This window comes from Vombatus ursinus, unplaced genomic scaffold (assembly GCF_900497805.2).
Source record: "Vombatus ursinus unplaced genomic scaffold, bare-nosed wombat genome assembly UNPS02012319.1, whole genome shotgun sequence".
Lineage (NCBI taxonomy): Eukaryota > Metazoa > Chordata > Mammalia > Diprotodontia > Vombatidae > Vombatus > Vombatus ursinus.
The window spans coordinates 3581586-3603589 of record NW_020952097.1 but is presented as its reverse complement, the minus strand read 5'-3'; the positions used below and the strand labels follow the sequence as shown (position 1 = coordinate 3603589).

General features: G+C 42.1%; 1 protein-coding gene across 1 annotated transcript in view; it reads right to left on the bottom strand.

The window, feature by feature from the left end:
- Window positions 1-424: 424 nt before the first annotated feature.
- LOC114039799 (zinc finger protein 16-like) overlaps window positions 425-22004 on the bottom strand; it is a 50315-nt gene continuing 28735 nt past the window's right edge. Inside the window, exons 2-3 of the mRNA XM_027857674.1 lie at window positions 10506-10686; window positions 425-2869 (exon numbers count right to left, since the gene is read on the bottom strand). Of these exons, the coding sequence (XP_027713475.1) occupies window positions 930-2869; window positions 10506-10686 (2121 nt within the window). The 3' untranslated portion in view covers window positions 425-929. The remainder of the gene's footprint in view (window positions 2870-10505; window positions 10687-22004) is intronic.

Sequence of the window (22004 nt, the reverse complement as noted above, 5' to 3'; positions counted from 1 at the left end):
ATCTTAAGGATATAGGTGATTTTCACTATGCCCTATGCCTTCACTATGCACATGCATGACCAGGTGGTCATGCAGGCAGAGAAGGGAGGTTCTAGGGTGGCACCTGATCCAGGTTTCTCAACTACAACTTGGCATTCCAGGGCCTTCACCGACTTAAAATGACTTCTCATTTGGAGTTAACATGACCATGGAAGGATGGGAGAATTTACACATGACACCTATGGACAAGCTCAAGCAATCATAGTTTCAGGCCTTGGGGAGAGGGGAGTTAAGAGATTTCCTGATGGTAAACAGCATTGAAAAGTGATATTTTTCTTTTAATGTATATGAGATGACGATTAAGTAGTATGAGTCATAAGAGAAACTTGATGTTAAAAAATGCTAAAGAATGAACAAAACAAGAGGAAAACTGTAAAAACTTGGTTTAGTTGAGTAAAAGTAATACTAATTACATCAATGTATAAATGCTTATGCCTAGTTACCATGCAGAATAATAATAACAATAATAATAATGTATATCATTAAATATGTCAGATTAAATTTTGGTAGGTTTTATTTCATTACAATAGTAAGCTCTTTATATATTCCATTTCATCATTTGTTGCCCACGTAGCATGGTTGTCTGCTCACAAAATAAAAACATTAGAGGTAATACTGGGCACCAGAGAAGGGCTTGGTTGGTGGCAGAATAGAAATAAAGGTATAAACATGAGACGCGTCAAAGAAAGAATCAACAGGACTTAATGACTAATTAGCACTAGAGGGATAAAGGAGGGGGATAAGTTAATAATAATTCCAGGGTTCTGAGTCTGGACGATGGGGAGAACGGTGGTGCCATTGACAGAGAAAAAGACAGGAAAGTCAGAAAACAGAACCACTCTGGATTCCCTGGTTATGAAGTATTTTACACGCCCATTACACTCAAAAGATCACACCCTGGTGTGAATTATCTGATGCTTAAGGAGTTTTGAGCGCTGACTGAAGGCTTTCCCACAGTCACTGCATTCATATGGTTTCACTCCAGTGTGAATTCTCTGGTGCTGGATCAGGACTGAGCGCTGACTGAAGGATTTTCCACATTCGTTACATTTATAGGGTCTCTCTCCAGTGTGGATAATCTGATGCTGAATAAGGTGTGAGCTTTGGCTGAAGGCTTTGCCACATTCGGTACATGTATAAGGTTTCTCTCCAGTGTGGATCTTCTGATGGTGGATGAGATTTGAGCTTCGATTGAAGGCTTTGCCACATTCATTACATTCGTGAGGCTTTAATCCATTATGAATCCTTTGATGCTGAATTAGGGTTGAGCTCTGGCTGAAGGTCTTACCGCATTCATTACATTCATAGGGTTTCTCACCGGTATGAACTCGCTGATGAAGAATGAGGTTGGAGCTCCGACCAAAGGTTTTTCCACATTCATTGCATTCATAGGGTTTATCTCCGGTATGGATTCCCTGATGCTGAATTAGAGCTGAACTATGGCTGAAGGCTTTGCCACACACATTACATTCATAGGGTTTCTCTCCTGTGTGGATTATCTGATGTTTCCTAAGGACTGAGCTGTAACTAAAGGCTTTGCCACACTCATTGCATTTATGTGGTTTTTCTCCAGTATGAATCCTCCGATGCTGGATGAGGCTTGAACTCTGACTGAAAGCTTTCCCACAATCATTACACTTATAGGGTTTCTCTCCAGTATGAACTCTATGATGTTTTATGAGGTTGGAGATTCGACTGAAAGGTTTCCCACATTCATTACACTGATAGGGCTTCTCTCCAGTGTGAACTCTCTGGTGTTTCCTCAGGTGTGCACTCTGGCTAAAGGCTTTGCCACATTCATGGCACTCAAAAGGCTTCTCTCCTGTGTGAATCCGATGATGTTTGATTAGGTTTGAGCTTCGCCTAAAGGCTTTCCCACATTCATGACATCCATAGGGCTTCTCTCCAGAATGAATTCTCTCATGTTGAATAAGGTTTGAACTCCGCCTAAAGGCCTTCCCACATTCATTGCATATATAGGGCTTCTCACTGTTGTGAATTCTTTGATGTTTCTTAAGGCTTGAGTTCTGGTTGAAAGCTTTCCCACACTCATTGCATATGTAGGGCTTCTCTCCAGTGTGATTTATCTGATGTCGAGTGAGGTTGGAGCGTACACTGAAGGTTTTCCCACATTCGTTACATTCGTAGGGTTTCTCACTAACATGAGATCGTTGATGTTTTTTGAGGATTGCATTCTGGCTAAAGGCTTTCCCACACTCATTACATATATACGGCTTCTCTCCAGTATGAACGCTTTGATGTCGAATAAGATCTGAGCTTCCCCTGAAGGACTTCCCACACTCGTTGCACTCATAGGGTTTCTCCTCAGCCTGCACTCCCAGATGTTCATTAAGGATCGGGCTCTGACTGAAGATTTTCCCATATTCATTAAACTGACATGGTGCTTCGGATACATGGATTGTTGGGTAGTTAATTAAATCTGAATTCTGTTTAAAGCTTTGGTCACAGTTTTCAAGCTGATGAGACCACTCTCCTGATGAAATTCTTTGATACATAACAGGGTCTGAACTCAGACTAAAGCTTCTGCCAAATTCATAACATTCTTGGCCAGTCTCCCCCGGAGAACTCTTGTGGACCATTGTCACTGGTCTGAAATTCCTCTCCTGAGAAAGTGATTTTATTAGCCCATCTCCTTCTGGAATTCCCCAGTGCTGCTCCAACCCTTCCTCATGTTCACACCCTTCTCCAAATTCAGGTCCTTGGGGAACATCCCCTATAAGTCTTTCTAATATCACCACCTGTGAATCTTCCTCTTCAAAAATTTCTTCTTTAACTGTCAACAACTTGAACTCAGTGCTGGTCTCACAATCTGAAACAATGAATGAAAACAGAAACATTACTCCTATTTATCATGCAAGAAAGGAAATTAGTGGGGAAGAAAAAGGACAGTCGCATGGGAAATCAATGTGTTAAAAGGTCTAAATGTCACCTATGTGGCTGGGAAGAATGTGGGGAATGGAGAACAGAGGACAGAAAGAGTGTGGTCACAGAGGGTACAGGGATCCCAGAGAATACATAGGACAGGAATGGTGAAGGGAATGGTGAGTGATCTGAAGAACATGAGATGTGCAGAGGAGGAGATGAAAAGAAAAGGGATAACAGATGTGTGGATGTGGGAATGGGGGAAATGAATTCTTGGGAAGTGTAAGGACAATGGGAGTAGGGAGTGACTGAGATGTGGGTGGGAAGGACTTCAGAGTAAAGGTGACAAAATGGAAATGTTACCTAGAAGATGAAACTCCCTTCAATACTCTGAATACACTTAAAAATGCTTATCCAGTGCCCCAAACTTCCTTGTTCCCCATCCTGGCCCATTTTGGCTCAGCTTCACCATGTATCCTTTGGTTCCTATGCCCAAAAGGGCTACTGGAGGAAGTCCCTGGAATGAGCAGACCTGGATTACTTCAGGTGCATGGTCTTAACTTAGAGTCCTACCTATTCTGGTCATGCTAAGGCAATTCTGATTTACTGTTTCAGAAGAGAATTTGGAGGAGGTGAGGGAAGGGCAGCAGCAGGGTGGTAGTAGAGAGGAGTAAATAAAAGACCTGAGTGAGGGAAAGGGTTGTAAGCAGAGAAGGCAGAGGGAACCTGATGAGGAGAGCCCAAGAAGGAGGGTTCAGTTACACTCCAGTGACCCACAGAGGCGGGTTCAGATCATGTCTAAACTCTCATTATTAAATCTTCAAAGGCCCCCTACTCCTACCTATCCTTACTAATAACTCCTTTATGAGACACTCAACATGCATACTTTCTCACATCTTCCATGGCTCTACTATCTACCAGCAGCTAACCCATCCACATGTGTGAATGAATGCTCAGTGAAAAGAAGCCATCTTTGAAGTCAGAAGGCATAGGTTCTAGAATCATATCCACCAACTTACTAACTTCCAATATGACCCTGGGTAAATCAGTTAAACTCTAACCCTCAATTTCCCCATCTGTAAAATGGAGATATCTCAATTCTACCTATTTGATGGGGCTGGTGTGAGAATGATAAGAAATAATGTAGGTAAAACACTTTTAACCACAAAATTATATGCACGAGAGGAATTGTTAGTGCTTCAATACTTCAAGGACCTGTGATTTCACAAATGAGAATATTCCTACCACCGATGCAGACAGTATGCCTTGGGGACAATTTGATGAGTTGCTGTGGCTGATTTTGATAGGTGATCCTCTCTGAAGTTAGATGGGCTGGTCCTCAGACAACAGATGCAAAGTCAACCAATAGGCCTGTACTCAAATCCATTATTAATAATGATGAAAATAATAACAGCTGATATTTATACAGTACTTAAGCTTTCAAAATGTGATTCACATATTATTTCATAATAATAATGACTAGCATTTATATAGTGCTCTAAGGTTTGCAAATATTATCTCATTTGATCCTTACAACAACCCTGGGAGGCTATTATCATCCTTATTTTACAGATGAGGAAACGGAGACTGAGAGGTTAAGTGACTTGCCAGGGTCACATGGCTACTAAGTGTCTGAGGCTGGATTTGAACTCAGGTCTTTCTGACTCCAGGCCCACCATTCCATCCACTGTACCACCGAGCAGCATCATAACAACACTGTGAACTAGGTGCTATTATTATTCCCATTTTTACGGATGAGAAAACTGAGGCTCAGAGAGGTTGTTACTAACCCAGGATCATACAAATAGGAAGTATCTGAGGCAGGATTTGAACTCAGGTCTATTTGACTGACTCTAGCTCTCTGGCCATAATATCATGCTGCCATTGCAACTTCTGCTCTTTGGTAGGATAGGACATGCAGGGCTTTCTCTCCAATAGCATAGCCTTCAGAAACCCAGGGTCACATCCACCCCACAGTGAGTGAGGCACTAGAATGAGATTTTAGGGCAAAAAAATTATTATCCTTTTCCAAATGATCAATGTCCCAGACCCTATGATGTCCTACACTCCCGTCATGTCCTTCCCTTCACTAGTTCCTTTCTTTCTTCCTCGTGTACCCCTCTCTCCCCAGTCTTGACCAATCCTTCCCCTAACTGCACTTTCTCCTTTCTCAGTCATCCTTCTCAACCCATCCTCTGCATTTGACAGAGCTGAGTGCCCATTTCTCTTGCATACTCTCTTCTTCTGGGTTTTTGTGACACTACTCTCTCCTGGCTCTCATCTTACCTGTCTGGCCATACTTTCTCAATCTCCAAGGTTCTGTTCTAGACCCTCTTTTCTCCATATACTCTTTCTTCATAACATCATTACCTTCCATGGGTTTAACTATCATCTCTACGCAGGTGACTCCAAGATTTGCATATACAGCTCTAGTCTTTCTCCTGAGCTTCGGTCTTGTATCATCAACTGCCTATTAGACATTTCAAACTGGGTATTCCAGAGACATCTTAGACTCAACATGTCCAAAACCAAAATCATTCACTATTCTACCGCCATCCTGAACTGTTTCCTCTTCTAAAATTTCTCTATTTATCAAAGACACCATCCTTCCAGTCTCCCAAGTTTGTAACCTTAGCATTAGTCTAGATCTCTCCCATTCCCTCATAGCCAATCAACTGCTGAATCTTTCCATTTCTACCTCCACCACATCTCATGCTCCCACCCCTTCTCGTTTCATACACCTACCACCATCATTCAGGCCCTCATCACCTCTTGCCTAGATTACTGCAACAGCTTCATAATTGGTGTCCCTGTCTCAAGCCTTTCCCTATTCCAGTCCATTCCACATGCTGCCAAATTAATTTTCGCTAAGTGTAGATTTGACCATGCCACCCTCCTACTCCATCAACTCCACTGGCTTACTGTTGCCTCTAGGGTAAGATATAAACTCCTCTGTTTAGCCTTAAAAATTTTTATTGACATTTTTGTTTTCACAGTGCCTAAATTTTCTTTCTTTTAAAGAAAAAAAATTTTTTTTACCAATGTAGATCAGCACCTATTATGCAATTTATTTATTTTTTTTTTGGAGGGGTGAATCAATTGGGGTTAAGTGACTTGCCCTGGGTCACACAGCTGGTAGGTGTCTGAGGTCAGATTTGAACTCAGGTCCTCTTGATTCCAGGGCTGGTGCCGTATCCACTGTGCCACCAAGCTTCCACCACAGTGCCTAAATTTTCCCCAGTATCACTTGTTTCTCCCAGAGAGTCATCCCTTACAATAAATAATCTTTTTCAAAACAAAAAAGAATCCCAGTGGCTCACCACATTAATGCCAAAGTTAGTATGGACACCCAATTAGATTAGCTCACTGCAGCTCAGAATTCCTGAGCTCAGGAGATCCTCCAGTCTCAGGAGCTGAGATTACCCGTATGTACAACCATGCCTGGCTCTCCAAGACTTTTCAAAGATCACTGAAAATGCTCATCAATTACATATGCAAATCAAGGACTCCAATGTAATTTGTCTGGGTCTTTTGACCTGAACTTACTACAAGTACCTAGGTGTTTCCTTACTATATCCTCACTTATATTTGGTTTCAATTCCTTGTTAACCAGTTTTATTCTAGGGAGTATATTGTTGTAGAGAGCTTGTCTTGGAGCCAAGACTTGGGTTCAAGTCCCACCTTGACACGTATTGAATGCATGACCCTGGGCAAGTCACTGAGCTTCTCAGTGTTTTAAGCAGCTTTCTAAGACTCCAAGTTCCAGAGAGAGATCAACCTGCATTGGCAGAAGGAGCTTCTTCATCATTGATAAAACCACAGGTCCTATCCCTATCTCTTAATCCTGTTTGAAGATTATACTTCTTAACACAGAAAACAGGAAAAGGAAGAATTGAGAATTTTCCTTTTCTGCCTTTTCTTCTTTTTTGCATCATCTATCCCAAGTAATAGGGTCCTCCCCTTTCCTCTGTGCCCCAATATGACTAAAGGAGCCCTGCTTGTTCACATCAACATTCTTTGCCAACTTCAGTTTATTCTAAGCATCAGTGCCCTGACATGGTTCTTACAGGACTGTGCTACTCTTTGGGGTTCAATCTCAACTATTGCTTCCAACTTCTGTACGGATATTTTTAAAATTTATGTTAGTTAAAAAAAATCTAAGTTGGTCAACAAGTTCCCTTTATATCCATATTGGTCTCATTTGAAGGTTCCTTTTTTCTTCCCCATCAGAACAGTTTGTGTACCAAGATTTATTTCTTTGGACCATGGCATTCTCTCAAGTCAGCTCTCCCTGTAGAATTTTGAGCTATGGGATCCTAACTATACTCTCACTGGAATCTTAGGTATGAATAGATTATGCTCATCTTTTTTTTTTCTTTTCTATCATGAAGTCTACAGTAGAGTGGTCACTTTCTTCAGAAGGCACCATCATGGTTCTACTTTGGTACCCCATTCTTTCCTTATTGCTCAAAAGTAGGTCCACTTCCCCTCACCACTTCTTCTACCTCCTGAAGAATGAAATTCTCATTATATCAACTCAAGAATTTAGAGGCAGTTCCTCTTTTAACAGTGTTCCAATAGGTATCCAGAGAGTTGAAGTCCCCCCACCATTACTTTAGCATCTTCCCATCAGCTTTGTGAAATACTTTTGAAACTCATTGTCCATTCCCTCTGTGTGGCCAGGTGGTCTGCAAAGTACTCTTTCACATGTGGTTTGTTTCTCCTTCCACTGATACTTACCCAAGTGTTCACCATCAGGCTTCTATTCCATAGCTCAGAGATTTCTTCCCATGAATATACCTTTGTGATATACAATCCTACTCAGTGGAGTAGGATCTATTTAACCATTTTCTTTAGAATAATGGATACAATTCTATTGCCAGATTCCAATAAGAATTATATCAAATTAAGCTTCAGGGATACTTACAAGACAGTATTTATCATCTTGGGCCAACAACTCTAGTTTATCTTTTATTCTGCATGTTCATGTGCTGAGGCCAGGAGTGTTATTACTGTCCCTCTTCTTGGATTTTGTCTTTGGTGAATAACTGATTGTCTACAGTTATGAAGAGCACAAAATCTAAGAGTAGAAAGGGATTTCAGAAGCCATTCATTCAGTCCGATCATTATTGGATCAGGAATTCTTCCTATACTGTTCACAAATGATCATCCTGCCTCTACTGAAAAACCTCCCCCTGAAGGAGGGCTCACCACCTCTGCATGGAGCCCAGCTCACTTTTGGATGGTTCTAGTTACTGGGAAGTGTTTCTTTACATTGAGCTGAAAACTGCATCTCCATTACTTCCACTTATTGCTTTTGGTTCTGCCCTCTAAGGAGGCCAAGCAAAATAGGACTAGTCATCAAGAGAGGTGATGGATGTAAGATGCAGACGCGTATACTGGACATGGCCAGTGTGGGAATTTGTTTTTCTTGACTACGCAAATTTGCTGCATGGGTTTTGCTCATCTTTCTTTTTTTTTTTTTCCAAAGTGGGTCAGAATTGGAAGAAATGATGACTGGAAGAGAAAATAAGAGTTCTGTTAATTAAAAAAAATTAAACATAATTAAAAGACTAGTCATTCTTCCACATCTGCAAAAATTCGAAGATGGCATCACATTTCTCTTAAGTCTTTTCTTTTCTAGTTCTTAGTCTCTTTAATAGATATTTGTATGACATATTTTCCAGTTATCTCACTTGTTGTCTTCAAGTATCTGAAGGGCAGTCCTGAGAAAAAGGCATTACACGTGTTCTACCCAGGCAGAAAAACAAGTAGTGGGGTATAAAGTGTGGAGAGGCAGTTTGGTTCAGCTGAAGGAACAACTGGGTCATAGAAAAGTGCAATGGGGTCTCTAAGGAGGTAAGAGGTTCTCTATCACTAAAGGATTTTAAGCAGAGGCTGGATGACTATTTTGACAGGGATGTTGCAGTAGAGATTCCTGCTGGGGTATGGGTCTCTGAGATCCCTTGTAACTCTGAGCTTCTCAGATTACAAGAAACTCTGGCCTTTACAATGGGACTTTCCTGGTTCTCTTCCTTCAGTGACTCTTCTTCCTCTTTCTCAGAGTGGGGGCCACCTATATCTCCGACCTGGTCCTCTGTTCTTTTCCCTTTATGTTGCACCCTTTAAAAAACTCACCCACTCATGGTTTCAACTGCACAGAAAATTCTGTGTGTGTATCTCCTGCCTTGACCTGCCCCTCTCTGCACAGCTGGCTCAGCTGTGAAAATGACTCATTTCTACTGGTGCTTCACCAACACCTGCTGCTGAAGAGGCCAAGCCGAATTCAGCTTTTGGAAAGCACTCTCCCAACAAACCGCCTGCTGGGAGATTTGAGAAACATATACGGATGTGGTCAAACCAATATGGCACAAAGGAGTTTTGTGTTTGCTAAAGAGGGTAACAGAAAAATTGAGTGTTTGGGGCTAGGGAGATAGAATCAGGCAGTATTCCTTGGAGGAGAGGACTTTTTCAGAAGACTTTGAAGTAAAGCACCCTAAGAACCGCTGAGTCTTCCCAGCTGACCTGCAGCTGTGATGTCTCCCCATCAGAATGGGAGCTCCTTGAAAACAGGGCTGCCTGACTTTTCTGTTTGCAGCAATGATGTTTAGCACTGTGCTTTGCACATTGTAAGCACTCAGTACATGTTTTTTCCTTCACTCATTCATTGAAAGAGAGAGTTGTAAATTGGTGAGTAGGCAGAGGGATGCCTATGGCAACCGAGTGCCCAGGGAGGGGCAGGCAGAGGGGCCAGAAAGGAGCAATACAGGTAGCTTACCAAACATTTGTGAAGTGCCCACTATGTATCAGGCACTGGTTGTAGAAAGAAAAATATGAAACAGTCCTTGTCCTCAAGGAGCTAACATTCTCCTGAGAAAAAGCAATAAGTACATGGAAGTAAACAAAGAGGACATTCAAAGTAAATACAATGTGATCTTGAAGGGGTTAGGGAAAGCCCAAAAACTGCGGGGGTCAAGAAAGGCGACTTGTAAACAGTGACGACAGGAGTGGAGCCACGGCAGGGAGCAAGGAATTCTGGGAGCAGTGGAGAGGAGGGAAAGCCTTTTTGGCAGGGGACAGAGGCCCAGAGACAGGGGAGACAAGGATATGGAAGGGAGAGCAAGGAAGCAGGCTTGGCTGAAATGCACAGTGACTGCTGGTGCTGGGAGATAGGGCCAGAAGAGATTCATGGTAAATCAATTCAGAAAGATAGGTTGGAGTTAGATTGTAAAGGCTTTACATGTCAAAACAGAGGAGTTTGCCTTTTATCCTAGATGCCATAGGGAACCACTGAAGCTTCGTAAGCAGGAGAGTTGGCTGGGCTTGCGGGCGGATTCAAGAGAACCAGAATTGTGTGGCATGAGGTGGGGAGAAGTGGGTGAAGGGCCCTGAAGTCCTGGACAGCTGGGACTTCATTCAGTAGGCAAATAGCCTACAGAATCCAGGAGTGTTTTTTACATACAGTGAGTTCTTGAAAACAGTAACAACTAACAATAGAGGCTGGGGGTAGAAATGGGTAGAAAATGGAAGCCTCGTTTGGTCACAGGGTTCAGGGGGAGTGGGGAGGCTGAGGAATTGAGTACCTGGTTGGAGATCATGGAAAGGAAGCAGGGACTCAGTATGCAGAGATCCAGGCTGGGAACCCAGTGAGGAGTCGCTGCTGCAAGGGACAGCTGGCGGTGACTCCAGACCTGCGCCCAGGGACGTCATCTCCATCTTTGATTCTTCAGCGAGGGCTCCCTGCTGCTGTGCACAGTCTGGGACCTGGAGACAGCAGGAAGGTGGCAGGTGAGGATGGCACTCCCAACCTTAAAGCAGAGACCACAGGATCCATCCTCCAGGACATAGAAAAGGGGAAACAGGACCTGGCCTTTCCTTTATTCCCAGAGGGCTGCAGCAATGAGGCATAGAGAAGGCAGGATATAGCACTGGGACTAGAAATTTATCCGTGGCTTTGGCTCCAGCTCCATCCTACCCAGGACTAGGTCCCAGGTCCTCCACCACTAGAAAAACAGGGAAGGACAGATGAATGACAAAACAGGTCCAGGGAGGAGAGTTGTTGGTTTTTAGGAAGGTACAGCAGGATGTGGGGACATGAACAGCATTCAAGGTGCAGGGTTAAAGCATGTCAAAAATTATCCTTTCGTGCTTGGTCAATATCTTCTCTTCCACTGGCTCCTTTCCTTCTGTCTACATACATGCTGACATTTCTCCAATCCAAAACAAGCCTTCCCTTTATCCTACTATTCCTCTGGTCTATTGCCCCTCCTCCTTTTAATTGACAAACTGCCTGAAAATCTAGGCTCCCTGCCTTACCACCCACTGCTTTCTCAACCTCTTACAATCTGGCTTCCACCTCCGCCCTTCCACTGAAGTTGTTTTCTGAAAAGTTACCTATGTCCTCCACCACCACCAAATCCAAAGGCCTTGCCTCGATTCTGATTCAGCTCTTGGAAGCATGTAACGCTGGTAAACCTCTCCCACCCTTACCCCCACCCCCCAACACCTCCCACTTTCTGGTAGTTATCTTCTTACTTGGCTTCAAAGACACCCCCACCCCGCCTCGGTAGGACTGATGGAGTTCCTCTACTTCTCTAATGGCTTATTCCCCATTGTCCTCTATTGGGTCCATTTCTCACCCTTCTTGTGCAGCTATTCCCTGAGGCCCGGCCTTTGGTCCTCTTCTCTCCTCTTGTTTCTGGTTAGTGACAACAACTTCCTTGGCTTCAGTTATTATGTTATCTACTCTACTGTATTATCTATTCAGCTGTTGAAGTTCCACAACAGTCATTTGGATCAAGAAGTAAGACGAAATGGAAAGAGGATCAAAGTGGGTTCAAATGGCACCTCTTGTACTTAACAGCGGTATGATCACATGCAAGTCACTCAACCCATCTGAGCCTCAGTTTCTTCAAATATAAAATGAGGATAATAACAGCACCTACTTTCTGAGGTCTTTAAATGCTGTATGAATAACATCTACTATCCTCTTTTTCTTTCTTTTTGCTAGGCAATGAGGTTAAGTGATTTGCCCAGGATCACACAGCTAGTAAGTGTCAAGTGTCTGAGGTCACATTTGAACTCAGATCCTCCTGACTCTAGGGCTGGTGCTCTATCCACTTCGCCACCTAGATGCCCTCTATCTTCTTTTTCTTTGCACTTAATAGTATTTTTTTCCCAATTACATGTAAAAACAGTTTTCAACATTCAATTTTTGTAAGATTTTGAGTTCCAAATTTTTCTCTGCCCCTCCTTTCTCTCCCTCTTCCCCAAGACAGACAGCAATCTGATATAGGGTTATACATGTACAATCATGTTAAACATATTTCAACATTGGTCATGTTGTTAAAGAAAAATCAGAACAAAAGAGAAAAACCACGAGAAACAAAAAACAAAAAAACAAAAGTGAAAATGGTATGCTTTGATCTGCATTCAGACTCATAGTTCTTTCTCTGGATGTGGACAGCATTTCCTATCACGAGCCTTTAGGAATTACCTTGGATCATTGTATTGCTGAGAAGAGCTAAGTCAATCATAGCTGATCATTGCACAATGTTGCTGTTACTATGTACAATGATCTTCTGGTTCTGCTCACTTCATTCAACATCAGTTCATGCAAATCTTTTTAGGTTTTTCTGAAATCCACCTGCTCATCATTTTTTATAGAGCAATAGTATTCTATTACATTCATATACCACAACTTGGTCAGCCATTTCCCAGTTGATGGGCATCCCCACAATTTCCAATTCTATCTACTATCTTTTTGACCACATGATTTCTCTTCATAGCACCGATATCCTCCAAGTCACCTAGCCTAGAAACCTGCAGTTATTTTTGACTGTACTCATCTCCCTTCATTGCAGTCACCTATTGAGTCTACCATCCCAATACAATCCAACCACCTTAATTCAGGATATCATGAGTTCTTTCCCAGATGACTACAACAGCTACCCAACTGGTCTTTCTGCCTCTGCTGTCTCCCTTCCAATCCTCCCAGCCAGATTAATCTTCCTAAAGCACAGCTCTGATTACATCACTCCCCTGTTCAAAAACAGTGAACAAAAGTGTGGAGGCAGAACTGCAGAGAGAGTGTGTGCGTGGGAAATAAAAATGACCAAGTTCAGCCCAGGAGACTAAAACAAGACTGTGAAAGTCTGTGCATACCACGATGAGTTTAGACTTTATGTTACACAGATTGAGGAGTCGCTGAAGTTTTCAGATTAGAAGAAACATATGCTCAGAATTGTGTATTAGAAAGAAAGATTAATTTGAAAGCCAAGGCAAGATGAATGGGCGCGGGTGGGGAACAGATTTGGCCTCGGGTTAGGACACCCATTAGGGGCCATTACACTAGTCATAAAGTGACGAGAGGCCAAACTAGGAGAAATGCCCTGAAAATGGAAAGGAAGGAACAAAGATGTTGCCATGAGCTCCTTCTTCATCTCATGTCACTCTGACACCTTCTGCCACTGTCTCCAACTTCACCTCTATCTCACACAACAAGGCGGCCCTTCTCCTTGCCATGGCAAACCCCTCTGTCTCTACAAGTGATCCCACTTCATCCGGCTTCTCCAGCAGACTGCCCCATCCATTACCCCCACCCTCTTGTTTATCTTCAATCTCTCTGGCTGCTTCCCTGTAACCTACAATGCCAATGTCTCCCCCATCCTCAAAAAATCCTCACTTGATCTGTTCATCCCTGATAGCTATCATTCCACAGCCTCTTCTTCCTTTTCCCACTAATCTCCTTGAGAATGGTGTTTATTACTGCTGCCTTCAGGAAAGGTGCAAGAGGGGAGGAAGGTGGATAAGCATTCATATAGCAACTATTATGTGTCAGGGACTGTGCTAAGTGCTTTTTACAAATATTAACTTATTTGATCCTCAAAACAACCCTGGGAGGTATATGCTGTTATTATCCCCATTTTACAGTTGGGGAAACTGAGGCAGACAGTGGTTAAGTGAATTGTCCAGGGTCACACAGCTAGTAAGTCACTGAAGGAGGATCTGAACTCAGGACTTCCCGATTCCTCCACTTCCTCTCCTCTGACTCTCTTTTTAACTCTACAGTCTAGATTCAGCCTTCATCATTCAACCAAAACTGCTCTCTCCAAAATGTCTAATACTTTCAGTTGCCAAATCTAATGGTTGTTTTTTTGTCATCATCTTTCTTGACCTTTCTGCAGCCTATGACACTGTGGACCACTCTTTTCTCCTTGATATCTTCTTTCTAGGTTTCCATGATACTACACCTTACCCTGATTCTCCTCCTACCTGACTATTCCATCTGAAGTCTTCTTTTCAGGATCTTTATCCAGGTCATGCCCAGTTAAGATGAGTTCCCCCCAGGGTTCTGTCCTGGGTCCTCTTCCCTTCTCCCTGTATACTCTTTCACTTGGTGAACTCATCAATTCCCATGAACTCAATGATCATCTCTATTCTGATAATTCTCACATCTGCTCATCCAGCCCTAATCTTTTTCATAACCTTCAGCCTCACATCTCCAACTGCTTATTGGATATCATGTAATTGGAAGTCCTGTAGACATCTCAAACTCAACACATTCAAAATTGAACTTATTATCTTTCCCCAAACATCCCTCCCTTCTGAACCTCAACATTACCGTTGAAGGCACCACCATCATCCTAGTCACTAAGCTTTCAACCTAAGTGTCTTCTTTAACTCCTCACTCTCTCACATCCCCTTCATCTGCTGCCAACTCTTACTGAGTTTATCTTCGTAACATCTCTCATACATGCCCCTCCTCTCTCTGACACTGCCACCACCCTGGTGCAGGCCCTCATCACCTCACACTTGGACTATTGCAGTAACTGTCGGTTGGTCTCTTAGTCCCCAGTCTCTCTTCATTCCAGTCTATCCACTTAGCTGACCTAGTGAGCATCCTAGAACACAGTTCTCACCATATCACACATCCCCCCAGTGGCTCTCTATCACTTCCATGATTAAATAGAAAATCCTCAGTTTAGCTTTTAAAGCCCTTCACAACTTGACCCCTTCCTACTTTTCCACTCTATTTGCACTTTACTCCACTTCTTCACCATGCACTCCATGATTCAGTGACACTGGCCTCCTTATAGTTCCTCAAAAAAGATACTCTATGTCCAGAATCCAGGCATTTTCAGTGCCTGTACTGACTAATATTCAGTAACATATTCCATGACTATAATCCTCTTCCTTCTCATCTTCACCACCTGGTTTTCTTCAAGTCCTAGCTAAAATCCAATCTACAAGAAGCTTTTCCTGGTTCCCCCTTAATGCTAATGCCTTTCCTCTGTTGATTATCTTCAATTTATCCTGTGCATAGCTGGTCTGTACATAGTTGTTTGCATGTTGTTTACCCAGTTAGCCTTCTCAAGGGCAGACTGTCTTTTGCCTTTCTTTATATTCCTAGTGTTTAGCAAGAGGTTAGCACATCAGTGCTAATAAATGCTTACTATGTGTGTGAAAAGGTAGAGATACAAAACAAAAAAGAAAGATTGATGCCACAAAGAAAATGTTTCTCTGTCACAAAAAATAGCTAGAGGAGGGTGGGGCAGAGACTTTTAGAGAAGACTGAAGTCCCTGGAATATTTATTTTTCTGTGCTCTTTTTTGGTCTGCTTAATTTAGAAACATAAAATGATCATATATAGTATTTAGTTTGGTCCTAAAATGATCTCACCTTGCATACTAAATTTAGGACTATCACTGACTCAAACATTATGTATTTATTAATTGGATTTAATTTCAAATTCTTTTATTTTTAGAATAAATGAAAGTAGAAGTTGCTGAATGCAAAAGAATTTTAGTATCTTAAGAAGCTTTTTGTGGGCATACAAGATGATCCTAGCAAATGATTCGGCAACAATACTTTTGATTAGTGCTTTGTTAACTCTACAGATGATGAGTTTTTGTTTGGACACGCTGAGTTTGAGGTACAGGCAGGGTTTCCAGGTGAAGACATCAAGCAGGCAGTCAGAAATACATGCCTAGCACATTAGCTCTTAACATGGGCCCCACAGACCCATAAGGGGCCTGTTTACAGATTTCAGGGCGTCTGTGAACTTGGATGGGAAAATAATTATTTTCTAGTTGAGATTTAGCATTTCCTTCAATTATTTCAAAACATAATTCTGAGAAGGGGTCCACAGGCTTCACTGGGCTCCCAAAGGGTTTCATGACGCACAAAAAGTTAACACTGCCTGGTTTAGAGGGCTGGAGGTATAGATTTTAATTGTTTGTATAACATTTAGGGTTGATCTGTTGAGAAGAGAAATTCTCTGTAGCAGACTGACAAGAAAGGAGAGCAGAGAGAGTTAAGGATTCTTGCTCAGGGAATGCCCACAATGAGGGGGCAGGGAATGGAAGAAGCAGTTGTCAAGGACTTCTCCAGGGAATAACTATACTAGTCTTTGAGTTGGGCAGATCAGGGTTCAAATCTTGCCTCTAATACTAATGAGATGTGTGACCAAGGGCAAGTTACTTGCCAAGCCTCACTCAAATATTTGCAAACTTTAAAGCATTAGATAAGTGTCAGTTATTATCATTATCATTATTTTTATTAAATCTTGCAATGAGAGCAGAGTAAAATAAGATGGCAATTAGAAGAGGCTGTCGAATTAATCAAAGCACAAATTTTTTCCAGAGGCGAAAACTCTGTTCGTGTTATAGACTAACAAGAAGAGTAGATGAGACTAGAGATCAAGGGCTGGGGAGAATGGAGATGGGAGCAAGGTCCTGGAGAAAGTGAGAAGGGTTGGGATTGAGTGAACACAGGGGTGGGGGTCTTCCTGCTCCAGCGGGACACTGCAGCCCTGCATTCTAGTCTGCCAGGCCTACGTGTGTGCCTAAGCCTCCAATTTGCTAAGATAAAGGAGAAGGATGACAAGATGGAAGGTACGGGGAGGGAGATTTTAAGGAAGAGAAAGCTTATATCCAATACCCTCTTAAGATCTTTGTCAGTTGAAGGCAGGGTAATCTGCTGACAGCTTCAGAGGGGAGGATGGAAGTGGGGTATTAAGAAACAAGGTCTGGAACAACCTCAGTGAGTAATGAGCTGGGCAGTTCACAAGATATTAATGAGAAAGCTGCCAAGCAACAATGTGGGCCCAGCTGGGGTTAGATGGCTCAGATTTGTCGTGTTCTGGGTCTGTACCATTCTGGGACATTCTCCAGAAATGCTCTAAAGCCAGAAGCAGAAACTGAGAAAGCAGATGGATGAAATGATTTAGGGACAGCAATTGGCATGGCCAACACTGTGGAAAGCCAAGAAGGTAAGGGTTTGTGGCTGTGATCTAAGAGTCCCAGAAAAAGCATTAGGCAAAAGCCTTTGAAGAGGCGTGATGGTACAGTAGAAGGAAAACTAGAGTCAGGAGATACTGGCTCAAGGTCTAGCTTGGGCACTTACTACAGTGGGATTTTTTGAGCAAGTAATTGAACTCTCCACAGCAATGTCTTCATCTGTAAAATGGAGCCAAATACACATACTCAAAGGGCTATTAGGAGAAAAGTAGGACATAAACCTTAAAATACTACATAAGTGGTACTGCAAAAAGGGATGCAGAGCACTGGCCATAGACAAAGCTATTAGAAGTGGAACAATGGACCATTACCTCCATCTGTAGCAGTTAAGTTTCTGATATTAATGGGATGGGTGGGAGAGAGGGAGAAAGTTCCCTCTCAAGTCAGAGTAGCCCTAGCTCAGAGGCCTGGCCCAAGACCCTCTGGAATGCCTAGGAAAGCCCATCCACCCTAATAATCACAGGGAACATAGCTCAGTTCAGGAGCCCCTCATATCAGAGATGGAGAACAAATATGATAGTGTGAAAAGCCAAGAAGAAATAGAGAATGCACAGTGGGGAGAGATGTATTGCCTGTCCTGGGGACAGACCAAGTATCCCGTTGGAATGAAGTAAACATTAACAAGTCTGCTTTGCCCCAAACCCTCTGCTAGTGGAGCCAGGCCCAACATAAGAAGAGGGAGGAGACTTTATGTTGTGACAGCTTTGAGGAGGCAAGTTCTAATAGTGAGAAACCAGTGGAAGGAAGAGGAAGAGAGTGGGACTGAAGGAGATCCACCTGCACTCTTGTGAAGATGTCAAGACCCCAAGGGTCCTGAGACTGGCTCAGGAAAAAAACAGAAAAAGAAGAAGAAACCTTTTTAGAGAAACAAAAGAAGACTCAGAGATGAAATTCTCCATTTTTACTTCATAATGATCAATCCTCTGTGGAATCTAAATGTAAGATTTTCCAAATCTAAGTATATTTAAATTTTATGAGGCTTTTATTGAAATTAGAAAAAATTACTTCTACACTAACAATTTGGGGATTACTTACCATAAGCTGGGGGCCCTCATAACTGCTGAGCAATCCTTTTATTCCACTATAAAGAATTCCCTACAGGGAACATTCCACACCTTTTCTTTACTCCTCCAAATGAAATCTCATTTCTACTTCCCACACTCACAACTGTTAACTCCATCTCTAACTTTAGGCTAACAAACAACAATAAATGACATGAATACAATGCATTCCTGCCCTAAGGTTCTATCTTTGCCCCACCCTTTCCCCTTTCCCCTTCCTAGCCGCCTCCTCCCCCTTCTGACCGCTGTGGGGCTTCTGGGAGGCCTTGCCAGAAGACAGAATACAAACTGGCAAATCTTAGACCATGGTCCAGTGGAAGCTTCCACCCCTGCCCCATCCTCTCTCTCCTATTTCCTCTAGGGTCTGGCTTTAGCAGTTATCCCTTTCTTCTAATATCTTCAGATCTCCTTAGCTCTAAATGAAGCTTTCCCATGACCCTTTGACCCCATCTAGAGACTGTCCCATCCCTCTCCTTTAATTGCCAAATTTCTACACAGCTATCTATATTAGCTGTCTCCACTCTGTCTTTCACTCTGTTCTCAGCAATCTGGATCTCTCTCTCTCAAAGGTTACACTGAATTTTTTTTTTTCTTTAAAGTTCATTTTGACTCTGCAAACCAATCTCTGCTTTTCATTAGTCTCTCTTCTGGATTCTGTAACAAAACATTCACCTGGTTCTTTTCCTACATTTCAGATAACTCCTTGTCTTGTTTGCTGGTTCCTTTTCCTCTCCCCAACCCCCAACTGCCCACATAGAGGTGTCCCCTTAGCCTTTGTGTGTGACCTACTTATGTCCAAGTACAAGAGTATATCATTACCCCATATATTATAATATATCCTATAGTGATCTCATGAGTGGATGATTTCTAAACCTACACTTCTAGTTTCACATTTTCAATTGCTTCCTGGACATCTAAGCATGGATATCCAACCTTCTCAAACCCAATGTGTTCAAAGCTGACTTGATCAGGTTTCTCCCCGAAATCTGAGACCCCTCCCTTCCTTTACTTCTATTTTTATTGATGGCATTGACATCCTAGAAGAGGGAGAGAGGAGGGTCACCTATCAAGCAAGCAAACACCTAGGCAGCTAGGTGGCACTGTGGATAGGGCTCCAGGCCTGTTATCGGGAAGACCTGAGTTCAAATCCAGAATCAGACACTTAATAACTGTGTGACCCTGGGTAAGTCACTTAACCTCCATCTGTCTCAGTTACCTCAACAGTAAAATGGGGACAATAATAGCACCTACCTCCCAGGGTTGTTGTAAGTTAATATTTGTAAGCACTTGGTGTAAGTGCCTGGCATGTGGTAAGCACTATGTAAATGCCTGTTCCAGGGGTGGGGAACAAAATCCCCAATTTGTCCTGTGAGGTTTGGATTCAGTCAAAGGGCTGCCCTTGAGGACCTAGCCGGCCACATGTGGCCTCGAGGCTGCACGTTCTCCACCCCTGGCCTATTCCCTCCTTACTACCTACAATGTGCCACGTAATGTAGATATGGAGACAAAAAGAAACAGTCCTTGTCTACTCTTCTTATAGCTCATATTTATTTGTGGATTATCTTCCCTCCCTCTCCATTAGGATAGGAACCGAACATTATTCATCCCTTAAATCTCACAGTACCTCGCACCTAGTGGGTGCTCAATAAATGTTTGAACTGGATTTTAAGGCTGGTCTGATGTGTTTGACATTTGCATTCACTTCTGTTCTTGTACTTGGTATCTACTGGAAGACCCCATTCATTCCATCCTTCAAGGCACAATGGTACCATCTCCATGAAGCCTTTTTTTTATTCTTATCCCACCCCCTCCAACACCAGGTAAAGGTGACTTCTTTCTCTTTAAACTTTTCATCTTTTTATCTAATTCTCTTCAGCCCCTTGTTCCCTCAAATTTACTTGTATCCATGTCATAATTCCTCAGCCCTTCTCTGCAAGGCTGTTGGGCAGCCCAGAGAGCAAGAACTATATAATTTTTCATCACTGTAGCCTCAGCACCTAGTAGGCACTTTAAAATGGTCATCAAAATGAAAATGAAATCATCTATGTATATATTCACACATGTCTACATGTGTGTATCTATATCTATCTAGTCTCTCGTTGCCTCTATATCTATATATAAAAATACATCTATATATAGTCTCTCATTGCTCTGACCTTTAACTTACCACCTGATACCTATCACAATTTTAACCCTGCTCCTCTGTCTCCATCCCCTCTCCTGCTAGCTGTTCCATTTCCTCTTCCTTCCTTGACTACCTGCTGTTGTCCCATCCTCTTTTCCCGTCACCACAGCCCCCCTCCTCATGCAGTCTCACAGCCTATGTCTTAACAGTAGCCCAAACCTCTCATTAAATAAGGAACTGACTGTATGAAGTACCTGAACATTTACTTTACGAGATTTTCAGTCAATCATGTGTTTCTCAATTTGTTCATTTAGCACTGCAGTTTGTTTCCTCTGCTCTGTTTTTTCTTTCAGCACAGATCAACCTGTTCCTTTCTAAAAGCAAACTTCTTTCCCAGGAAGCTGGCAGTACAAGGTCTGAGCAACTTGTCTGTTCTCTGCTGCATAATGTTTGAGAGTTTGGAAAGACAGCAGTAGTGATTCAAATGCAGACTTTTCCTTTATTCAGTGATGCTGACATGGATGGTTTACCTGTGTACTTTTAAAAGACCATTGTGTCAAACAAAAATCACTATTTTGCACTGTGTAATGTATTATCACTAATATATTTAAAAACACATTTTTCTTTGAGAACTTTGAAATCGGCTGTTCTTTTTTCTTAATTTTTATTGTTACTTTTAAATATCACCTTCATTTCCATCTGCCACATTCTTAGGAATTATTTTTGTGCATATAAATATGAAATAACATGTCCTTTATGTATAAGGAATATGAAATAATATATCCTTTAAAGATAGTAAGGACTCCAATAGTTCAGAATTTAGACAGGGGCTATGTTGGACTTGACTTCTCCCCGAAGGTCTATGCAGGAAGGGATTGGAAAACAAATTAGCAATGTAAATGATAATTTAAAGATAATTAAATTATAGTTAACCAAGTGATTTAAGAGAACACCGTTTTCAAGTATCTTCTAGTACCATTCAGTCAATATGTTAATTAAAAATCAGTCTGATTTATTTATTTACCAAAGCAGATCTTTTAGGAGCTCTCTACTAAGCAGTGGTGGGCTAGTCTAATGCAGAAACAATGCTAGTGGGAAAAACAATTGGACACTTGAAAGTTAATGAATAATAACTCATGTCTACAGGGTTTTAAGGTTTACCAAGTAAAATCTAAAGTACAGCCACCCTGTAAAATGGTACAAATATTGCTATCTCCATTTTACATGGAAGAAAATAGACATAGAGCTCACTTACCCAGGGTTACATAGTGAGTAACAGAATTAAAACTTAGATCTTCTAACCAGTGGGTCCATTCATTACACTGTGTCATCTACTAAAGAAATTCTGGGACCTGAAGAGAAAAAAATGGATCCCAAAATGTGGTGAAAAATGTGTGGTAATTGGCTAATGAAATAAACTAGTGTTTGTCCTCTGCCAAACCTTGCCAAATTCTGCTATAACTGGGTGCCAAAGAGTCAAGGACCCTTGAATTTCCACAGAACAAGGACTGAAGGTGAAGTATATAGACAAGACACCAGGCAGTCATGCTTTGCCAGAACACAGGCTAATAATGCTGGGACAGTGTAGGTGTTAGC